The sequence below is a fragment of the Thalassophryne amazonica genome, chromosome 3 (assembly GCF_902500255.1).
Source record: "Thalassophryne amazonica chromosome 3, fThaAma1.1, whole genome shotgun sequence".
In the NCBI taxonomy this organism is placed as follows: domain Eukaryota; kingdom Metazoa; phylum Chordata; class Actinopteri; order Batrachoidiformes; family Batrachoididae; genus Thalassophryne; species Thalassophryne amazonica.
Window position 1 is genome coordinate 52,522,885 of NC_047105.1, and position 20,903 is coordinate 52,543,787.

At 41.3% G+C, this 20,903-nt stretch overlaps 1 protein-coding gene across 1 annotated transcript; it reads left to right on the forward strand.

The window, feature by feature from the left end:
* The first annotated feature begins 1,118 nt into the window (after positions 1-1,118).
* On the forward strand, positions 1,119-15,523 carry LOC117507906 (twinfilin-2-like). Its single transcript, XM_034167666.1, is given in 9 exon segments — positions 1,119-1,461; positions 5,856-6,034; positions 13,013-13,103; positions 13,260-13,387; positions 13,525-13,539; positions 13,672-13,797; positions 13,886-14,036; positions 14,152-14,273; positions 14,963-15,523. Coding segments are annotated over 9 exon segments (1,077 nt in total). The 5' UTR covers positions 1,119-1,364; the 3' UTR covers positions 15,131-15,523.
* The last annotated feature ends 5,380 nt before the right edge of the window (positions 15,524-20,903 follow it).

Sequence of the window (20,903 nt, forward strand, 5' to 3'; positions counted from 1 at the left end):
ACGGCTGCACACAGAACAATATTCAGTCACGGTAAGGCACAGCAGAGAAGGTTACCTGAGTGGTAGCTGATTTCTCGGCAGGGAGGTGAAGTTGCAGTCCGCCTTTTATGGTGATGTGGATGATGATAGTTGAATGAGTGACAGCTGGTGCTGTTGATGAGTGACAGCTGTCACTCTCTGTTGCTCCGACGCCCTCTCGTGCTTGAAGCCCGCACTTCAAGCAGGGCGCCCTCTGGTGGTGGATGGCCAGCAGTACCTCCTCTTCAGCGGCCCACACAACAACAAGTTAACTGTTGTGTTTAGTAATTTATTATTGGTGCTCAGTATCATAAATAATGAAATACATCAACTATTACATTAGTTAACATAAAAATCCTGAAATAAATGCTAAACACAGTTACGTCCTAATTCATTATTAATGCTTAGTACTGCATTAATATGCCATTATTGTAATGAGAATTTTTTTTAGGTAGATGCAGGAAATTTTACCACTGCGTGTTCTTTTGGCCTTTGTCTGTAGTGTGTATTTTCTGTTATTTTGAATCTTGTGCCTTTTACCTCTTTTTCATATGTATATACAACGGGAATTGGTTTGTCAAGCCTCTAATTTGTGAGTCTGTCATCACAAAATTACTCACCGTGACCAGTTGCTTAATAACAGTAAAAACATCTTGCTCAATCAGTTAGTTGACCTTTATGAGAGCTCTCCGATAAGAAAAGTGCAATAATTTAAATCTGGTCTCCACTTCATGTGATTTCATTTTAATTTAAATTTGGAAGAAGTTCACAACACTTTTGTGTGTGTCTCGCACCAAACACAACGTTGCAAAACACCAGATGAGTGCCCACCCCCACCCCCACCTTACTGTTGTCCAAGCTGGACTCGCGTGATCTACAGCTAGCGCCACACTAATACCCCTGCACAATATGTCTGACTAAATTGTTTGTGACCCTGATGTTGGTATTTAGGTTTGCAGGTCAGAGTCGCCCTCCTCCCAGTAGGACCTGATGCGGTCGGGGTTTCACAAGCCAAAATCCAAGAGTGGACACTCAGTAGAGCTAAATTTGGGATGAGTGATCAGGTTCCCCCTCTGTGGGCACATGATACTGTCCCAGTTACTTGAGTGATGTCCCTTCTCACACTCAAAGCGAGTCCAGACAGTGAGCGAACGTGCTTCTAACAGAACAGATACGTTATCTCTGGTGAAGAACATTTTCTTTTACAGCAACCTCTTGTGGTTGGACTAAAGTGCCTGTACTGTTTTGGCCCAGTGCTTTGGTGTTCTGGTGTCTTCTGTGGCTCCTCTGTCTGTCTGTGATTCCTCTACAGTGCCCGGCGGGAGGAAAAAGGCCACTGACCCGCCATGTTTCTCGCACTTGTAGTGACGCCAGAACTGAGAGAGTTGCTGGCCAGAGCAAGAGGCGGAACGGTGCGCCTCATCAAGGTGCGCATCCAAGACGGTGAGTGACCCAGCCAGGGCAGTGACTCTCTTAGAAAGAAGGATGGGTTTTTTTCTGAAAAGCATGACATTTACCATAGAAGGCTGTGCAAATTAATTTTACACAGTCTGTATAATTTGTCTGGCCTGATTTAGATTGCGTTATCTGGAACAATCCACCAAAATGCTTGAACTAATGACATTAGTTACCTCTAGGAAAAGAAGTCATGAGAGCAGCAGCTGTTGTTCAGCTGTGTGACAACAGGCACCCATTGTGCAATGAGGCACCAGCTTTGGGCTGAGATGGTCTAACGTCCACATGAGGTGTTTACGTGCCGTTATGGCATGTGACCATCATCACACTGTAATCTGATTCATGGCAGATGCATTCTGGAACTTTGGGGCTATTTTTATGGCCTGCGTCTACTACAATATTTGGTCACATAATTGGAGCATTAACATGAGGCAAATTTCTTCGAGCTCCACGTGTCTCGATTGTGTGGTGAACCAATGTGAAAGGAGAAGCAAGATCATTGTGCCACATTTTGTCGCCGCCGGGTTGATATGCCACATGGCTTTCTATCCCAAAATGTCTAACAGCTGCTGCCTTTTGGTTGTTGGCATTTTAAACCCTCGGAGATGATGAACACACCAACGTGTGTTGTAACCGTGGGCTCAGAAAGAAGAGAATAACTGATGGAAAGTATGTGTCTGCAGAGACGGAATGTGTTGCTGCTCAGAATAGCAACTGCCCCGAGAGATGGTCAGGAAATCCCCACGCACCCGGACATGAACACAGGACTTTAGATTTGTGTGAAATTCACCAAGCTGAGCTATTTGAACACCATTAAACCTGAACAGTTGAGTCCAACTCAAACAATTAAACAAAGCTGATGACCTGAAATTATTTTAACGATGTCAAAGAAACTTGGATGATAAGTGTTGAATACATTTAATATGTAGTAATCATTCTTATTGCATGGAACGTAATGTTTTTAAGTATGCAGCACTCTTTTTGTCAGCTGATGTCAAATATGATTAGATTCTGCCCTGGACTTTAGAATCACACTGTTTTTGACTTTTGATGGAGCTGAACATAGAGCTGTTTGGTTTGAATGTTTTTTTTAAGGAATTAATATACAGGAGTATTTGGGGAGTGATCTTCCTGCTTATTATTATTATTATTATTTATTTATTTATTTTTTTAAGATGTTCCTGCTCTGCCATTTGCTGTCAGCCCCAGACGGTACAACTTTACACGAATGCTTACAGACCGCACATGGCTTCTTTTTGTTGTTTAATTATGCAAATCATCTGAGTCTTGTTGACATTCACTTCTCTCGGCAGTCTCTGGGTACTCAGACTTTAAGAGTGGGAGACACCTGGGAAGAGCTTGTAGAGTCATGAGGTTGCTGGACAGGAGAATGAAGGTCCAAGTTTTTAGGGTCCTGCTGCCTTGTCATTACCGTATGGTCATGACACTTGGACAAACAGTGATCTTTGATACAGCCCAGTCTCACATTTTGTTTTTGTTTTTTGTGATCTCGTTTCAAAATATATTACTTTTTTGTGATGTGGTCTAGGGCTGCAACAAATGATTATTTGGATCATCGATGAATCTGATGGGGTTTCGACACGATTCATCGGATTAGTGGGGAATTTTTTAAAAATGTGACAGGGAAACAATTTTTCTCTCCTTCCATCACTTTACTTAACAACATACATTATTTGAAAACTGAAAATACTTGAAAATCAACAAATCTTCAAATGTCCCTTGGCTGTTGAAATATAAAATAAGAAAGAATAAAACAGTTTATAATAAAGAACAAAAATAATTATTTCAAAAGGCATTGCTTTATCAAAGTGCTGAGTTGCCATAAAACAACACAGAAACATATAAATGTTATAAAATATATGGTGAAAAAAGAGGTATTTTTGTTGCTGCAAATGAGCAATTAGCATAACCAGTTAACCATAAAACCTAAATCAAAAACTGTAGCCTGACTCATTATATGTGCAACATTCTCTGTATAACTTGTAAACTATGTGGTCATTTCACAATGACACATGTGACTCATGTCTCTTTCTCTAAAACTGTATGGTAGCATTATTAGTTATTATTATTATTATTATTGCTATTATTATTAATATATAAATAAAAATAAATTAAAAATATTATAATTTGTAATACATTTCACTCTTTTACAACAACAAATGCTGCACCATTAATTACAGAAAACAAATGCACAAACATGCTGAAATGCCAGCAGCTTAATGCTAACTTTAACATTGAAAACGCCATAGACATGCTAATGCGTTAGCATCGGCATTAGCATAAAATATATCTATCAACTGTTTCAGAAGACCATAACAGATCGGTTTAACATAAAAAGGTAAATATTCCTCACAGACATATGCTCTTTAGGGTTTTAGTGGGAGAAAACTAAGATAAAGCGAAATGAAACCAACGAAGCAGCAGCTCGAAGCACTCCTTCATTGGTTCAGGATTCAAAGCAAAGCTCTGTTGATTATATGGAAGAAACAAAACATTTGCGGTAAAACGAAGTTATTTCGCAACTAATCAATGGCTAAATTAGTTGACAACTATTTTAATAATCGATTTTAATCGATTAACTCGATTAGTTCTTTCAGCTCTAATGTGGTCACCCTTCACTCACTAATTTTAACCATAACACCAACACCCCCCCAGCCACGTCACCCCAAATTTCTACTATATTTGGGTACTATAACAAAATTTTTTCGTGACACATCACAAAAATATGCTTCAATTCATGATGTATCACAAACTAATAGATTAAATCACTGAACTTTGGTGTTGCTTTGGTACCAGGTCACTGTGTTGAATGAGTGGTTACTTAGGAAGACTAGTAAGTCCTTTCGGCTGCTCCCTTGTTTTCACTTGGGGTCACCACATGTTTTTTTGGCACAAGTTTTACACTGAATGCCCTTCCTGATGCAACTCAGTCTCAATTTTTTTCAATTTATTTTCATTTATATAGAAGCCAAATCACAACAAAGTTGCCTCAAGGCACAACTCCACATTACATGGAGAAATGTGGTAGGGGTGGGATTTAAACTGGGAACCTTCCGCACTGAAACTGAGCGCAGTAACCACTTGTCCCCCAAGACAAGGATTTTGGACACATAACACATTTCTCAGGGCATGATGCAACAAATACTGTAGGTGCCTGAATGTTGAGGACCCCAGTGGCTGGAGAAGATCAAGGAGATGCTCATGTTTCACCTGACTGTGGCAGCTAGATGGTTACTTTCAAGAGGTTAGGAGGACCTGATGTCTGTCTGGGTGTGTCCCACCCAGAATCCAAGGCGGTCCCTTAGTGTGGTGGATGCCGTGAAGCACACAACCTGGTCTCATCTCATGGCAAGTCGTGATTCAGCAGCACGAAATATACATTAATCTATTGGTTCGTGATACTGTGACGAAAAGCGCCTCGCAGCAGCACAAATTCATTGTAATTCATTCTGTAATGACTGCACGAAATTAAAAGTGAAGTGGGAGGGTCGGGGTGGATATGGTTAGGGTGGGGGTAGCAGTAGGGTTAGGAATAGTGAGTTTAAAGAAAAAACCCCATCACGAAAATTTTACTCATTTCGTCATGGGAGCATGAAAAATAAAAACAAAAAACATGAGACTGGGCTGCACTTCAGTAAACCAAAAAAACAAAAAACAAAAAAGGAAGTAAATAATATTTAATGACCTCCCACAATAAGAAGTTAAGCTTTGTTAGATATTTTGTCTTAAAAGAAACAGAAGAGATGAAACAAAAACTCTGTGTTGGTCAGCTCAAAAAGCAAGTTGTCCCCAAACCAGAAGGTCACTTGATCAGTCTTCAAGTTTTTCATTATGTGAACCTGCAACATGATTAAAACTATTAGGATGTTACATTATTATGCTAATTGGACACTAATTGTCCAAGTTTGATTTTACTTTTAGTGTTGGTGATTGAATCATTTGAGTGAACAGAATTTAAATGGTTTGAAGGAAGCGGTTTCCTCAAAAGGTTTGACTTGAGCTAACATCTCAGGTTTTCCAGTGCTTTTTCTGGATTTTATGTTTCCCCAATACAGCTGAGGAGGCACAAAACACTTAATATCTTATACAAATATCTTAACTAAGAAATTGACACTACTAGCAAATAAAAAAACCCTTTAAGTTCAGTTTATGAAGTTTTAAGACATACTTAAAAAATATTATATTTCAAAGACACGTACCATGTATAAGTAATCTCAGGAGTGATCAGATTTTTCCAACAGTTGACGTAATCCCATGTAAGTAAACCGTTATGACTTGCCCGTGCCTGCAGACTATGATGTCAGCTAATTGATGTCAGTGTGTCGTGCACGGTATGTGATGAGTGCCGATCTCATTTTCAGAGCAGCTGGTACTTGGGGCCTACAGAGAGCCCAAACAGAGCTGGGACCAGGATTATGATCACTTCTTGCTTCCTCTCTTGGATGACCAGGAGCCCTGCTACCTTCTATACCGCCTGGACTCCCAGAATGCACTGGGCTATGAGTGGGTCTTCATATCGTGGTCTCCTGACCAGTCACCAGTAAGTTGGTGCACATTTTCCTCAAGTCTGTCCAACCTTGTAAATGTTCATATTGGTGTGGGGTTAGAATCAGACTCTGATAGGTTCTTTCAGGAGCTATCAGTTTTGGGAGGATGGGGAGATTTTTGGAATCAGTTTCATTATACTTCTGAAATGTATCAGATGCTTCGTGTTGTCCATTTTATGTTTTGTGATGGTTGTGAGCCGTGCTGCTACACAGATGAAGACAGATTAGTGATTAAATTCTGCAGCAGAAAAAAAACAGATGCATGCATGTAAGCGCGCCAAGGAGGGTGTTCTCTTATATGCAATGTTAGATCATAATGTGAAAAATATTTTGTATTTTTCATAGTGACATATGAGGTAGAGCTCAGTGGATAAGGAGCTGGCCTGCCGATATGTAGACTCAGGTTTGAGTCCTGCTCATACTCCCTGTAGGTGTTCTTGGACAAGACAATTAATGTGCACTAGCGCATTGCCCATGTGGATCCACGGGCTCTAGGTTGGGTAGTGTTTATTAATAGGTAGCTGGCATTTTCAAGAGTGGTAATAAATTATGCAAAGTTTCTATGAGTTGGAATGGCATGTGAGTCCAGAATGTTTTAGAACCTTCGAGCTCAAAAGCTTTTAGAAGAAGAACTCAACTCTTTATTTCCTGTTAATTATGTAATTTAAAAAAAAATGTTAATTTAGTGTCTTTATAAATGTTTTGGTTCTTGTTATCATATACACTGTTATTATTATTATTATTATTATTATTATTATTTATTGTTGCTTCTCTTTTGTCATTTGATTTTAAATGGACCACAATGGAAATAAGTGTTTTCACTTTCTTGTGTCATCCATGTATTTTTAATGTATTTACATTTATATTATGTACTTACATTGAACTTACTAAATAAAAGCATGCATGCATGCATACATGTACACTGATGCCACTTCACTTGTCATATATATATGTAGTGGGATGAAGGTCCCGGGTCCTGATTAAAAAGACATTCCCGCTAGCTTGGCTAACGGGGAATTCCCCTTTGGCTGACCTGGTAGAGGAATGGTCTTTAGTGCGAGCCGTCCGGGTTCGATCCCACCGCCGTCCCGGCCACGAAGGTCCTACAGTCACATATAGATGACCCTGCTGGAATAGTGTGAGTCCAAAATGTAATTATCAATGTCCATTTTTCACTTGTTAGCTAATATCCGTAGTTTCTCCAAAAAATATTTGTCCTATCAACGTTCCATTTTGGTGGCATTCATCCTTGACCCAAAATACATAAACATACCAAACGGCAAATGTCAGCTCTCCCCAGTTTCTCCCTAATCGAAGGTAGGTATATACACACGCATGCGCAAGCATACATGTACACAGATGCCACTTCACTTTAATATATAGATGATTTACCACCCCCTGCTGGAATGGTGTGTAAGTCCAGAATGTAATTATCAACGTCCATTGTTCAGTATTGTTAGCTAATATCCATAGTTTCCCCCAAAATATTAGCCCTATCAATGTTCCATTTTGGCGGTATTCATCCTGACCCAAAATACACAAACATACCAAATGGAAAATGTCAGCTCTCCTCAGTTTGTCTGTGATCAAAGTTATACACGCATGCACACATACACTTAGACAGAGGCCACTTAGCTTTTAATATACAGATGATTTACCGCCCCCTGCTGGAATGGCGCATGAGTCCAGAATGTAATTATCAATGTCCATTGTTCAGTGTTGTTAGCTATATCTCTAATTTCTCCAAAAATATTAGTCCTATCAACTTTCTGTCCGATCCAGGGGGGAGTTGTAGACTCTCATCCACTTCATGCTACGGAATGTTGGGATAAACACTGGTACCAATATTCATATAACGGCCTATATGAGACATGCTTGCTGTCTCTCAGTTCAGGGTCGCATGCTTCAAAGGCTTTATTCTACAAAGAGCTGGCCTTCCAAATCATCTGAGGATGAAACAACCATTCTAGAATGAGACACTCTAGCCCATGGAGCATTTAGCGATTGCATCATTAGCTTATTCTGCCCCTACCTCCTGACATTGGTGTGCGCGTGCGTGTGTGTGAATATGAGGCATCAATGTAAAGCACTTTGAGCTTCTGATTAAGATGGAAAATCTTTCCATAAATACAGTCCATTTACCATTTACCTCCTGTCACTTAGCAACCTTGACAGCTGCATGCTACAAGCTAGCGCAGTGGGTGTAACTTGAACTTGAGTAATCATTTTTCAGTTGCTTATTTATACTTTATTTACAAACATATGGAGCCTGAAATTGTTCTATTATTAATTGTTTTTAGTTTACCAAGCATCTTCTCTTGGGCGGATAAGCCCTACAAAGTAATAACAATTAAAATAAAAATAAAACACACACACATGCCTGACAAGCAGTTCAGTCAGGCTGCATAGCCTTCAAGGATCTAACATAAGAAAATAAATGGTTGCCACACTTTTAGAAACCCATCGGTCCTCCCTCTAAGACCTGAACTGATTTTTTTCCAAATTTAAGAAAAGCATAAGATCTTTCAACCATAAATAAATAGATGATGGATGTGACACTTTTAATTTTAATTTAACCAGGTTATTCCCATTGAGATTGAGATCTCTTTTGCCAAGGGAGACGGGCAATTCTAAACTTTCCAATTCACCGAACCAGCATGTCTTTAAATGTGGGAGGAAACTGGAGCACCCACACACAATCATGGGGAGAACATGCAAACTCCACACAGAAGGCCACAGGTAGGAATCAAACCCATGACCTAATTGCTGTGAGGCAACAGTGCTAACCACTAATCCACCATGCTCTCAGAAATAACATTTTAGCTGTGTGTTGAATTAATTGATTACTATGGAGAAAAAAAACATCAAAGAATAAGAATTGTTCTGAGATTTTTAAAAAAGCCTATTATCTGTATTATTTCAGCATGATTTTAATGGTTTAAAAAGCATCAGCTATCACTGAAATATAATGTCTGGACTCTCATCCCCCTGTTTTGCAGTAGGAACAGAAAATTTGTAGTGTGTGCAAACTGGGTGACTGCTCTTAATCCAATCACAGAAATGTTATATTTTCTGGAAATAATAGATTAAATAGCACAATCACCCTCATATGTATTTTTGTCAGTCTAGATTATCAGTCTTTCAGCAAATAATTGAATCTAAATGAATTTCATTGTATTTTCATTGCTTCCCATACCAAGTAACTGTCAACTATTTTTTTCTTTTCACAGATATGGGAATGATATAATAATAATAATATAATAAAAAATATAATATAATTAAAATGCATAGTTTTATGTAAACAATACCAAAATTTCCGGCACCCTCCTCGCCAGCTATGGTGGGACACAGTAAAATTTCTTTTCATGGGGCCCAAAATCTCTGGTGTCACGGTTTCCAAAATCTCTCTGGCGTCATGCTGTCATGGTTTAAAATCCTGCAGGTACACAAGGTCACCCTGCTCATGCAGCACATGTCCAGGATGTGAACCATCTGGCTGATCCAGAGGAGACATGGGAGACAGTCATGTGGTCATATGAGACCTAAAATAGAGCGTTTTTTGGTGTCAACTCCACTCGCTTGTTTGGAGGATGAGAACAACCCCAAGAAACACCGGCCCAACCATTAAGAATGGGGGTGGAAACATCATTTTTGGGGTGCTTTTCTGCAAAGGGGACAGGGCGACTGCACTGCATTGAAGGCAGGATGGATAGGGTCATGTATCGTGACAATTTTGGCAAACAACCTGCTTCCCCTCAGTAGAGCATTGAAGATGGGTCCATGGCTAGGTCTTCCAGCATGACAATGACCCCAAACACACAGCCAGAGCAACTAAGGAGGGGCTCCGTAAGAAGCATTTTCAAGGTCCTGGAGTGGCCGAACCAGTCCCCAGACCTGAACTCAATAGAAAATCTTGGAGGGAGCTGAAACTCCAAACCAGAAAGATATGGAGAAGATCTGTATGGAGGAGTGGACCAAAATCCCTGCTGCAGTGTGCAACCCTGGTCAAGAACTACAGGAAATGTCTGACCTCTGTAATTGCAAGTAAAGGTTTCTCTACTAAATATTAAGATCTGTTTTTTATTGTATAAAATACTTATTTCGTGCAATGAAATGCAAATTATTAAAAATCATACAATGTGATTTTCTGGAGCATTTTTTTTTAAGATTCTGTCTCTCACAGTTGAATTGTACCTATGATAAAAAATTACAGACCTCTCCATTCTTTGTAGGTGGGAAAACAGTGTGTCAAATACTTATTTCCCCCACTGTATATCACTCAGTTACCACTGGTGTTATCAGAAGGATATAGCAGTTGACCAAATAAAGACAGGTGAAGGTTCTTAATGCTTAAAGGCACTTGAGACCTTGGGATCTGTGTTAATTTGACAGCATATTTTAGTTTGTTTAGTTGACTAGACAAACTAAAACAATTCAGGTGACTAAATTATGACTCAAAAAAAAACAAAAAAAACATTTTAGTCAAGACTATGACTAAACCAAAATCTGGTGTCAAAATTAAAACTGCTTGGGATGTGGTCAAAATGTGGCAGTGAGATGTGTAGAGAGGTGAAATCCACATTGAAATACAACCCTGCTACTTTAGCTTGAGAGGATTCCCCTTTGGCTGACCTAGTAAATGCATTAATTTCATGAGAGAGAAGTCTGGTATTCAGATCCCACAAGAACCAAAGACTATCATTCAGTTACAACTACACATGTACTAAATGGTGTGTGGAGTTGTTGCAGATTGTCTGAGTTCTTACCAGTGAATTCTGGATTTGTCAGGGATGTGTTCAAACTTACACTCTGTTCAATGCATTCACAGATGGGTAGTGGGTAAGGTCAGAGAGTACAGTGAATTTTGCTGCCTCTGTCCGTGAGGAAGGGTTCACTGACCTTGAGTTTGTGGACGATGCTGTAATCCTTGTGGAATAAATGAAAGCCCTATTGCAGCACTTGAGAAGCTGAATGTTTGGGTTCAAAGTTGTCCTGGATAAAAACCAAGATCCAGGCTGTCAATGACTTTGTGGATTCTGCCGTCACAAGTGCCTCTGTATATGGTAAACAGTGTCACACTTGCTGAGGGATTGAATTTTCTTAATATTGACAGGGAGCTATGTCTATGACATCCAGAAACATTTTGGAAGAGTTTAGGGAGTCAGACAGAGGTGTCTGATGATGAAGTACCTTAAGAAAGTGAGGTGCTCTGCAGCTGACAGTGCACAACATTCACAAGTTTCCACACGTTTACAGGAAGACAATCGGCCTGATAAGAATCTGCAGCTGTAGTTTCACCATGAAGAAAAAGAAAACATATTAATAATAATAACAAAGAACATATTTGAATGCACCCATGCCCAAATGTGCCCAAGCTGGTTTTCGTTCGGAACAATTATACGAATAAACAATCTACCCGCGCAGCCACCCGTCACTCATGATGCCAGCCTGCCTGTTCCCAACCCAATGCATTTGCGCATCACATATGATTTGACCATTGATGGAATTAAATTCTTTCCTATTAACAAAAACAAATTCATCATGTGATAGCGCCTTTATAGCAATATGTGTACAGTCAATAGCTCTGATCATATTAGGGAAACTGGCTCTCGCTGCAAATTGTGCTTTAAAGTTGGAATGTGATGTACTGGATGACATCGGATGATTGCGTTCCACACAGTTGGTATGGCTCAGCTCAAGGATGACTGGCACACTCCTGACCGATCGGTCCAGCTCATGCTGGAATGCCCCTGTTGCCAGAAGCCCAGCGTGGTTAACACCTGTGTGGGCACAAACAATCCCTGGCTCCTTGCTGTATTGCGCTCTGAGCCGGCCACAATTCTGCAAGCAACTTCAGTAATACTGGCTTTGGTATCGAAATCATCTTATAGACAATTATCGTCATTTGCAAGTAAATCCTCACATTCCCTGAATACACGCTCACATCAGATTGCACCATTGCAAGGTCCTCTAACTACGCTAATACGGCCATTGTTAGTGCCATTTTATGCATCACTTTGTATATGCTTTTATATCACCCATATAACTGCAAACACGTCGGGTGTGTTAATTGTTCATAAGTTTGTCTCTGATGTGCACATCACTCTGATGACTTCATGTTTTCACACTATTCATGGTTTCCCATCATCATCTCTACATGTCTACAGTGGAACAATAGCTGTAGAAATATGCGTACCAGAATTTTTGTGTGATGGACTGCGCATTTCCACAGTCATTTAACTTTTGATATATCTGAACGTTAGCTTGGAGACAGGACATGCGCATGGTTTGTACATGAGGCCCCTGGAGTCTAGTACAGTGCACTCCAGGGTTCTATGAGAGAAGGGGAAAAAATACATTATTCTACAGAAAACATTGCCTCAGACTTTATTTAATGTCACTATGGGGTTTTAATCTTATTTTTTTCCTTCTGCCTCAGTGCTTTTAGGCCATGCATGATTAAATTTCCTGTGGGATTTTCAAGACATTTCATAACCATATTGTTAATAATGCATTCACGCTCTGATTAGCCTGGCATTTGCTGACAGACAATGGAAAGTTGATTAACGTCGACCAGCCAAGCAGCCAAGCCAGCCAAGGTCCGCCAGACTCGGCAAGAGCTAAGTTGATGTCAGTCGTGCAACAGTGAAAGTGGAACTACGTCTTATCGTGAGTCAGGGACTGTCGGCAAATATGGAGCTCCGCCATTACAATGTTGCCCTCCACTGAACTACTTCGACCTGTGTTGAAGGCAAGAAATTTGGACTCCTCGAGCAAGTCTTCTCTGGTGTTTCAGAGATTTTTGAGAATTGCTACATTGAACAGCAGATTCACTTCACTTAATGTAAAAGTGTCAATGGTCCTAAATCCTGAGTCCTTAAGTTCTGAAAGTCACCCAAATCTGAATTAGTAGATACCTACTTGCTCCAGATAGACAGGCGGTATTCACTTTTATGTCTGTCTGATTACAGATCAAACAAAAGATGCTGTATGCTGCCACGCGTGCAACTGTGAAGAAAGAGTTTGGTGGTGGCCATATGAAGTATGAGCTGTTTGGCAACAGTTGAGGTCAGAATTGTTCCAACACATTCAAATTTACATTTGATATTATGTTTGGGTCCCACTCTAATATAGTCTTCGCTGAGACATTACAGCAGATTTTCTGTTTGGCTGTGCTGACTTGCTTTTAGAGGTATTTGTCCTCCGCTTCCTGTAAAGAGCCTGTTTTGCTTGAACATTAGGAGGACATCTGTTTGCTGGGCTACCAGCGTCACGTGACTTCCTGTTCAAGTCCTGCACCGCTCACATTAGCTGAGCAGGAGCTCCAGAAGATTAAAATCACTGAGGTGAGAGGTGAACGTGCCTAGTTTTGCACATGGACTGCCTCAAATTTAACATACTCGTATGCCAAGATCTGTTTGCTTAAGTTAATACATAGGTTCTCTTCTGGAACTTTAACATTCCATTATACTTGCTTTCACAGGGCCGGGTTAAACAGGCAAGTTGATACATGCATGACTCCACTAAACTGAATATGTATGTAAAGTTAAATTTGCATGAACTCCGAAAATAGGTTAACAGAATGACACCAGAGAAACTTTGCATGTGTGATATTTGCTGCCCCCTACAGGTCAAGACAGAGATTAGCGTAGAAAACAACCATCAGTCGCTTCAGGGCCTCGCGTTTCCATTGCAGGACACGGCCAAAAGAGCTCTTCAGCATCTTGCCCAAAAACGCATCAACTACATACAGCTGGTGAGTTGATATATAGTACTCATAATAGACCACTTTAAAAAGTGCATAATAAAACACTGTAGTTTGAAACACATCAATTCTGCCTCAGAGGTTGGACGTAGACAAGGAGACAATTGAGCTGGTCCACTCCAACCCAACAGAAACTCGGGACTTGTCCCGCAGAGTTCCAAAGGATGCTCCTAGATACCATTTCTTCCTCTACAAACACTCACATGAGGGAGACTACCTGGAATCTGTCGGTACGTTGTCAGTCCTCCTACTCGTACAAAGGAATCCTCCAAGTTTCAGGGACAACGAGATTTATTATATACCCTCGCAGTTGAAGCTATTTTTTCTTTCTGTTCCTTTCTACAGTGTTCATATACTCCATGCCAGGGTACAGCTGTAGCATCAAGGAACGGATGCTCTACTCCAGCTGCAAGAGTCGACTACTTGAAGACGTGGAAAAAGATTACCATTTGGAAATTGCTAAAAAGGTATAATGTTTAATGGATAAATGATTTTAGTAAAATGATGCTTGGCTATCAAAGTATTACCAGAAATTGGTCAGGCTCACTTTGGGAGCATGTGTCAGTGCTGTGCGTTGACACATCCATAGACCTGTGTCTACCAACCTAATGACTCTATAAACCCTTCGTAAATGTCTCAGAACCTCAAAGTCTGAACTCCCAGAGGCATGAATGTTACTGCCATGGTAAATACAATCTCTCAAAAAGTTCAACATCATTGAGTCCAAGACATCGTCGAAAGCCTGGATCTAGGTCTTGAAACTCTAACCCGTTTCTCAGCTTCAATAGAACTGCAACCACATTCACTTTTAATACATCACAGCCTCATGTGCAAGTCAAGGTTAGTGAACTTTTCTTTAGACACCCAGGTCACTGGACCAGATGACTTTACCCACAACCTAGGCTATTCAAGCACTGAACAGAACAGGGACAAAACACATCCCTGACAAATCCTACAATTCATTGAGAAGAAGTCTGAGACGGTCTGCATTCTGCACTCCACAGTAGTTGTGTTGGTAGACTGGTCAATTGATGCTCAGCAATTGTCCCACAAAGCAGTCAATCAACTGAGCAGTAATAAACATTCCTGTATGGTCAGCAGTCTATTGGACATCACACATTTTCATGCGAACTTCATTTTGTGTGATTCTATGCAGTTGGAGATCGACAGTGGAGAAGAACTGACGGACGAATTTCTCTATGACGAGGTTCATCCTAAGCACTTTGCCCACAAACAGGCCTTTGCTAAGCCTCGTGGTCCTGCAGGAAAACGGGGACACAAGCGCCTTATAAAGGGGACAGAGGAGACAAGGCAGGACAGCTAAAGACAGTCAAAGGAAGTGTCCCGGTCATGTAGACACTTCCAGCCCCAGCTCTGCTCCATTTTCTCACCACCCTCTGACAACCTCGTGAGGCCCACAAGGACATGCTCGTCAATGGATTATGTCTGCGATTTATGTACTGATCATCTCACAGCACATCTGGATTACAACAAATATAATTTCTATGGGAATGTCTTGACAAATAATGTGAACTCTATATGACAGATAACAATAAGAAAACATGAATATGTACAATACTGTGCAAAGGTTTCAGCAAACAAGAATTCTGCTAAAAAAAAGGTTTTGTTATTTATTTCTTCAGTGGGCCAACAGAAAATCTAATTTCTGATTCCAGCAACAACAAAACAAACAATTTTTTATTTGATTAAGGAAACTAATCAAACATGATGCACCCTAATTATACACACACACACACACACATATATATACTCAACAAAAATATAAACGCAACACTTTTGGTTTTGCTCCCATTTTGTATGAGATGAACTCAAAGATCTAAAACTTTTTCCACATACACAATATCACCATTTCCCTCAAATATTGTTCACAAACCAGTCTAAATCTGTGATAGTGAGCACTTCTCCTTTGCTGAGATAATCCATCCCACCTCACAGGTGTGCCATATCAAGATGCTGATTAGACACCATGATTAGTGCACAGGTGTGCCTTAGACTGTCCACAATAAAAGGCCACTCTGAAAGGTACAGTTTTGTTTTATTGGGGGGGGATACCAGTCAGTATCTGGTGTGACCACCATTTGCCTCATGCAGTGCAACACATCTCCTTCGCATCATCCATGAAGAGAACATCTCTCCAACGTGCCAAATGCCAGCGAATGTGAGCATTTGCCCACTCAAGTCGGTTACGACGACGAACTGGAGTCAGGTCGAGACCCCGATGAGGACGACGAGCATGCAGATGAGCTTCCCTGAGACAGTTTCTGACAGTTTGTGCAGAAATTCTTTGGTTATGCAAACCGATTGTTTCAGCAGCTGTCCGAGTGGCTGGTCTCAGACGATCTTGGAGGTGAACATGCTGGATGTGGAGGTCCTGGGCTGGTGTGGTTACATGTGGTCTGCGGTTGTGAGGCTGGTTGGATGTACTGCCAAATTCTCTGAAACGCCTTTGGAGACGGCTTATGGTAGAGAAATGAACATTCAATACACGAGCAACAGCTCTGGTTGACATTCCTGCTGTCAGCATGCCAATTGCACGCTCCCTCAAATCTTGCGACATCTGTGGCATTGTGCTGTGTGATAAAACTGCACCTTTCAGAGTGGCCTTTTATTGTGGGCAGTCTAAGGCACACCTGTGCACTAATCATGGTGTCTAATCAGCATCTTGATATGGCACACCTGTGAGATGGGATGGATTATCTCAGCAAAGGAGAAGTGCTCACTATCACAGATTTAGACTGGTTTGTGAACAATATTTGAGGGAAATGGTGATATTGTGTATGTGGAAAAAGTTTTAGATCTTTGAGTTCATCTCATACAAAATGGGAGCAAAACCAAAAGTGTTGCGTTTATATTTTGTTGAGTGTATATATATATATATATATATATATATATGTGTGTGTGTGTGTACACATACAGTAGTGTTCAGAATAATAGTAGTGCTATGTGACTAAAAAGATTAATCCAGGTTTTGAGTATATTTCTTATTGTTACATGGGAAACAAGGTACCAGTAGATTCAGTAGAATCTCACAAATCCAACAAGACCAAGCATTCATGATATGCACACTCTTAAGGCTATGAAATTGGGCTATTAGTAAAAAAAAAAGTAGAAAAGGGGGTTCACAATAATAGTAGCATCTGCTGTTGACGCTACAAACTCAAAACTATTATGTACAAACTGCTTTTTTAACAATCCTGTGAATCACTAAACTAGTATTTAGTTGTATAACCACAGTTTTTCATGATTTCTTCACATCTGCGAGGCATTAATTTTGTTGGTTTGGAACCAAGATTTTGCTTGTTTACTAGTGTGCTTGGGGTCATTGTCTTGTTGAAACACCCATTTCAAGGGCATGTCCTCATCAGCATAAGGCAACATGACCTCTTCAAGTATTTTGACATATCCAGACTGATCCATGATACCTGGTATGCGATATATAGGCCCAACACCATAGTAGGAGAAACATGCCCATATCATGATGCTTGCACCACCATGCTTCACTGTCTTCACTGTGAACTGTGGCTTGAATTCAGAGTTTGGGGGTCGTCTCACAAACTGTCTGCGGCCCTTGGACCCAAAAAGAACAATTTTACTCTTATCAGTCCACAAAATAGTCCTCCATTTCTCTTTAGGCCAGTTGATGTGTTCTTTGGCAAATTGTAACCTCTTCTGCACATGTCTTTTATTTAACAGAGGGACTTTGCAGGGGATTCTTGCACATAAATTAGCTTCACACAGGCGTCTTCTAACTGTCACAGCACTTACAGGTAACTCCAGACTGTCTTTGATCATCCTGGAGCTGATCAATGGGTGAGCCTTTGCCATTCTGGTTATTCTTCTATCCATTTTGATGGTTGTTTTCCGTTTTCTTCCACGCGTCTCTGTTTTTTGTTTTTTTTGTCCATTTTAAAGCATTGGAGATCATTGTAGATGAACAGCCTATTATTTTTTGCACCTGTGTATACGTTTTCCCCTCTCCAATCAACTTTTTAATCAAACTACGCTGTTCTTCTGAACAATGTCTTGAGCGTCCCATTTTCCTCAGGCTTTCAAAGAGAAAAGCATGTTCAACAGGTGCTGGCTTCATCCTTACATAGGGGACACCTGATTCACACCTGTTTGTTCCACAAAACTGACGGACTCACTGACCGAATGCCACACTACTATTATTGTGAACACCCCCTTTTCTATAGTAGAGAAGCTTGAATCTTCGACTGGACTGGGTTACTTGACGTGAGGACGTTTCGCTTCAAATCACAGAAGCTTCCTCAGCTAAAATTCTTGCTCTGGTAGTCTAACTTCTGTCTTGACTCAGAAATCAGACTACCAGAGCAAGAATTTTAGCTGAGGAAGCTTCTGTGATTTGAAGCGAAACGTCCTCACGTCAAGCAACCTCAGTCCAGTCGAAGATTCAAGCTTCTCTACTATGGAAACCACCTGGACAACTGACAGCCTACACAGAAACCCCCTTTTCTACTTTTGTTTACTAATAGCCCAATTTCATAGCCTTAAGAGTGTGCATATCATGAATGCTTGGTCTTGTTGGATTTGTGAGAATCTACTGAATCTACTGGTACCTTGTTTCCCATGTAACAATAAGAAATATACTCAAAACCTGGATTCATCTTTTTAGTCACATAGCACTACTATTATTCTGAACACTACTGTACAAACAGTGCCCTCCAACAGTATTGAACACTTGGTATTTCACACATTTTAATTTGTTTATGCCATTTCAAATACAAAGAATAAAGATAATGCCAATTTGATATAACTTGATATAACTTAATTAAAAATTTTAAATAAAAAAGCAAAGACATTGGGTTGCATAAGTAATGGAATGCTTTGGTATAATACCTGCACATAATCAGTTTTATTGCCAGTTTTCTTCAGATAAGTCAGGGGATGGATACATGAACATTTCCAAGTCACTGAATATGTCCATCCATCCCTCCATCCATCCATCCATCCATTTTCTTCCGCTTTATCCGGGGTCGGGTCCGGGGGTCAGCAGCTCAACCAAAGCTGCCCAGACCTCCCGATCCACACACACCTCCCCCAGCTCCTCCGGGGGAACCCCAAGGCATTCCAAGCCAGCCTAGACACATAGTCCCTCCAGCGTGTCCTGGGTCTTCCCCGGGGCCTCTTCCCAATGGGACGTGCCCGGAACACCTCTCCAGTGAGGCGTCCAGGGGGCATCCGGAAAAGATGCCCGAGCCACCTCAACTGGCTCCTTTCAACATGGAGGAGCAGCGGCTCGACTCCGAGCTCCTCCTGAGTGACCGAGCTCCTCACCCTATTGCTAAGGGAGCGCCCAGCCACCCTGCGGAGGAAACTCATCTCGGCCGCTTGTACTCGCGATCTCGTTCTTTCGGTCATGAGCCAAATCTCATGACCATAGGTGAGGATTGGAACATAGATCGATCGGTAAATCAAGAGCTTTGCCCCCTACTCAGCTCTCTCTTCACCATGACGGTCCGATACAGCGACCGCATCACTGCAGATGCTGCACCAATCAGTCTGTCGATCTCACGCTCCATCCGTCCCTCACTCGTGAACAAGACCCAAAGATACTTAAACTCCTCCACTTGAGGCAAGGACACTCCACCGACCTGAAGAGGGCAAAGCACCTTTTTCGGTCGAGAACCATGGCCTCGGATTTGGAGGTGCTGATTTTCATCCCGGACGCTTCACACTCGGCTGCAAACCTCCCCAGTGCACGCTGAAGGTCCTGATTTGACGAAGCCAACAGAACCACATCATCCGCAAACAACAGAGACGAGATTCTGTGGTTCCCAAACCAGACCCCCTCTACACCCTGGCTGCGCCTAGAAATTCTGTCCATAAAGATAATGAACAGAACCGGTGACAAAGGGCAGTCCTGGTGGAGGCCAATGTGCACTGGAAACAGGTTTGACTTACTACCGGCAATGCGAACCAAGCTCCTGCTGTGGTCGTACAGGGACCAGATAGCCCGTAGCAAAGGACCTCGGACCCCATACTCCAGGAACACCCCCCACAGGGTACCCCAAGGGACACGGTCGAATGCCTTCTCCAGATCCACAAAGCACATGTGGACTGGTTGGGCGAACTTCCATGAACCCTCTGGTTGGGCGAACTTCCATGAACCCTCGCACCCGATGGAGCGTGTAGAGCTGGCCCAGTGTGCCGCGACCAGGACGAAAACCACACTGCTCCTCCTGAATCCAAGGTTCGACTATCGGTCAAATTCTCCTCTCCAGTACTCTGGAATAGACCTTACCGGGGAGGCTGAGGAGTGTGATCCCCCTGTAGTTGGAACACACCCTCCGGTCCTCCTTCTTAAACAGAGGGACCACCACCCCGGTCTGCCAATCCAGAGGCACTGTCCCCGACCGCCAAACGATGTTGCAGAGGTGTGTCAGCCAAGACAGCCCCACAACATCCAGAGACTTAAGGTACTCAGGACGGATCCTGAGTACCTTCCTGAGAGTACCACTGAATATGTCTTGAACTTTATTTACATCAGTTATGAAGAATACAAACAGTGTGGCACTCTGTGGTAAATCTGTGTGGAGTAGACAGTTCCCAAAAAACTGAGTGACTGTGCAAGAAGGAGAAGAGTGAGGAAAGTCACCAAGGCACCCAGACAACCCAGAAGTTACAGCCTTATGTGGCTGTGATTTTAAAAACTCTGCACAGTACATGTTTTGCATTTTGTATCCCCAGTTATACAGCTTCATGATGAAGTGGCAAATTGTAGCTGAACTTTCACGTCTTCTTATCCGATCCCGGAAAAGTGGTTGAAGATGAGTGAGTGATTGTATATTTGTGTGAAGACCTAATTGGAAAGATGTCCACAGTGATAATTTGCGATATTATGTACTGTGCACATATTTGGGCTATCCTTAATAAATATGTTAACTCATTCATTCAGGAGATCACATAAAATAATGTGTAATTTTTTATGTATTTCTAAAAGTGAACAGCTGTCAAATATTTTACTTTATTTTACTAAAAAAAAACAATTAAAATGTAATAAGATACATGCATAACAGAATTGAAACACTCAACAATAACCATTTCTCACCATCAAC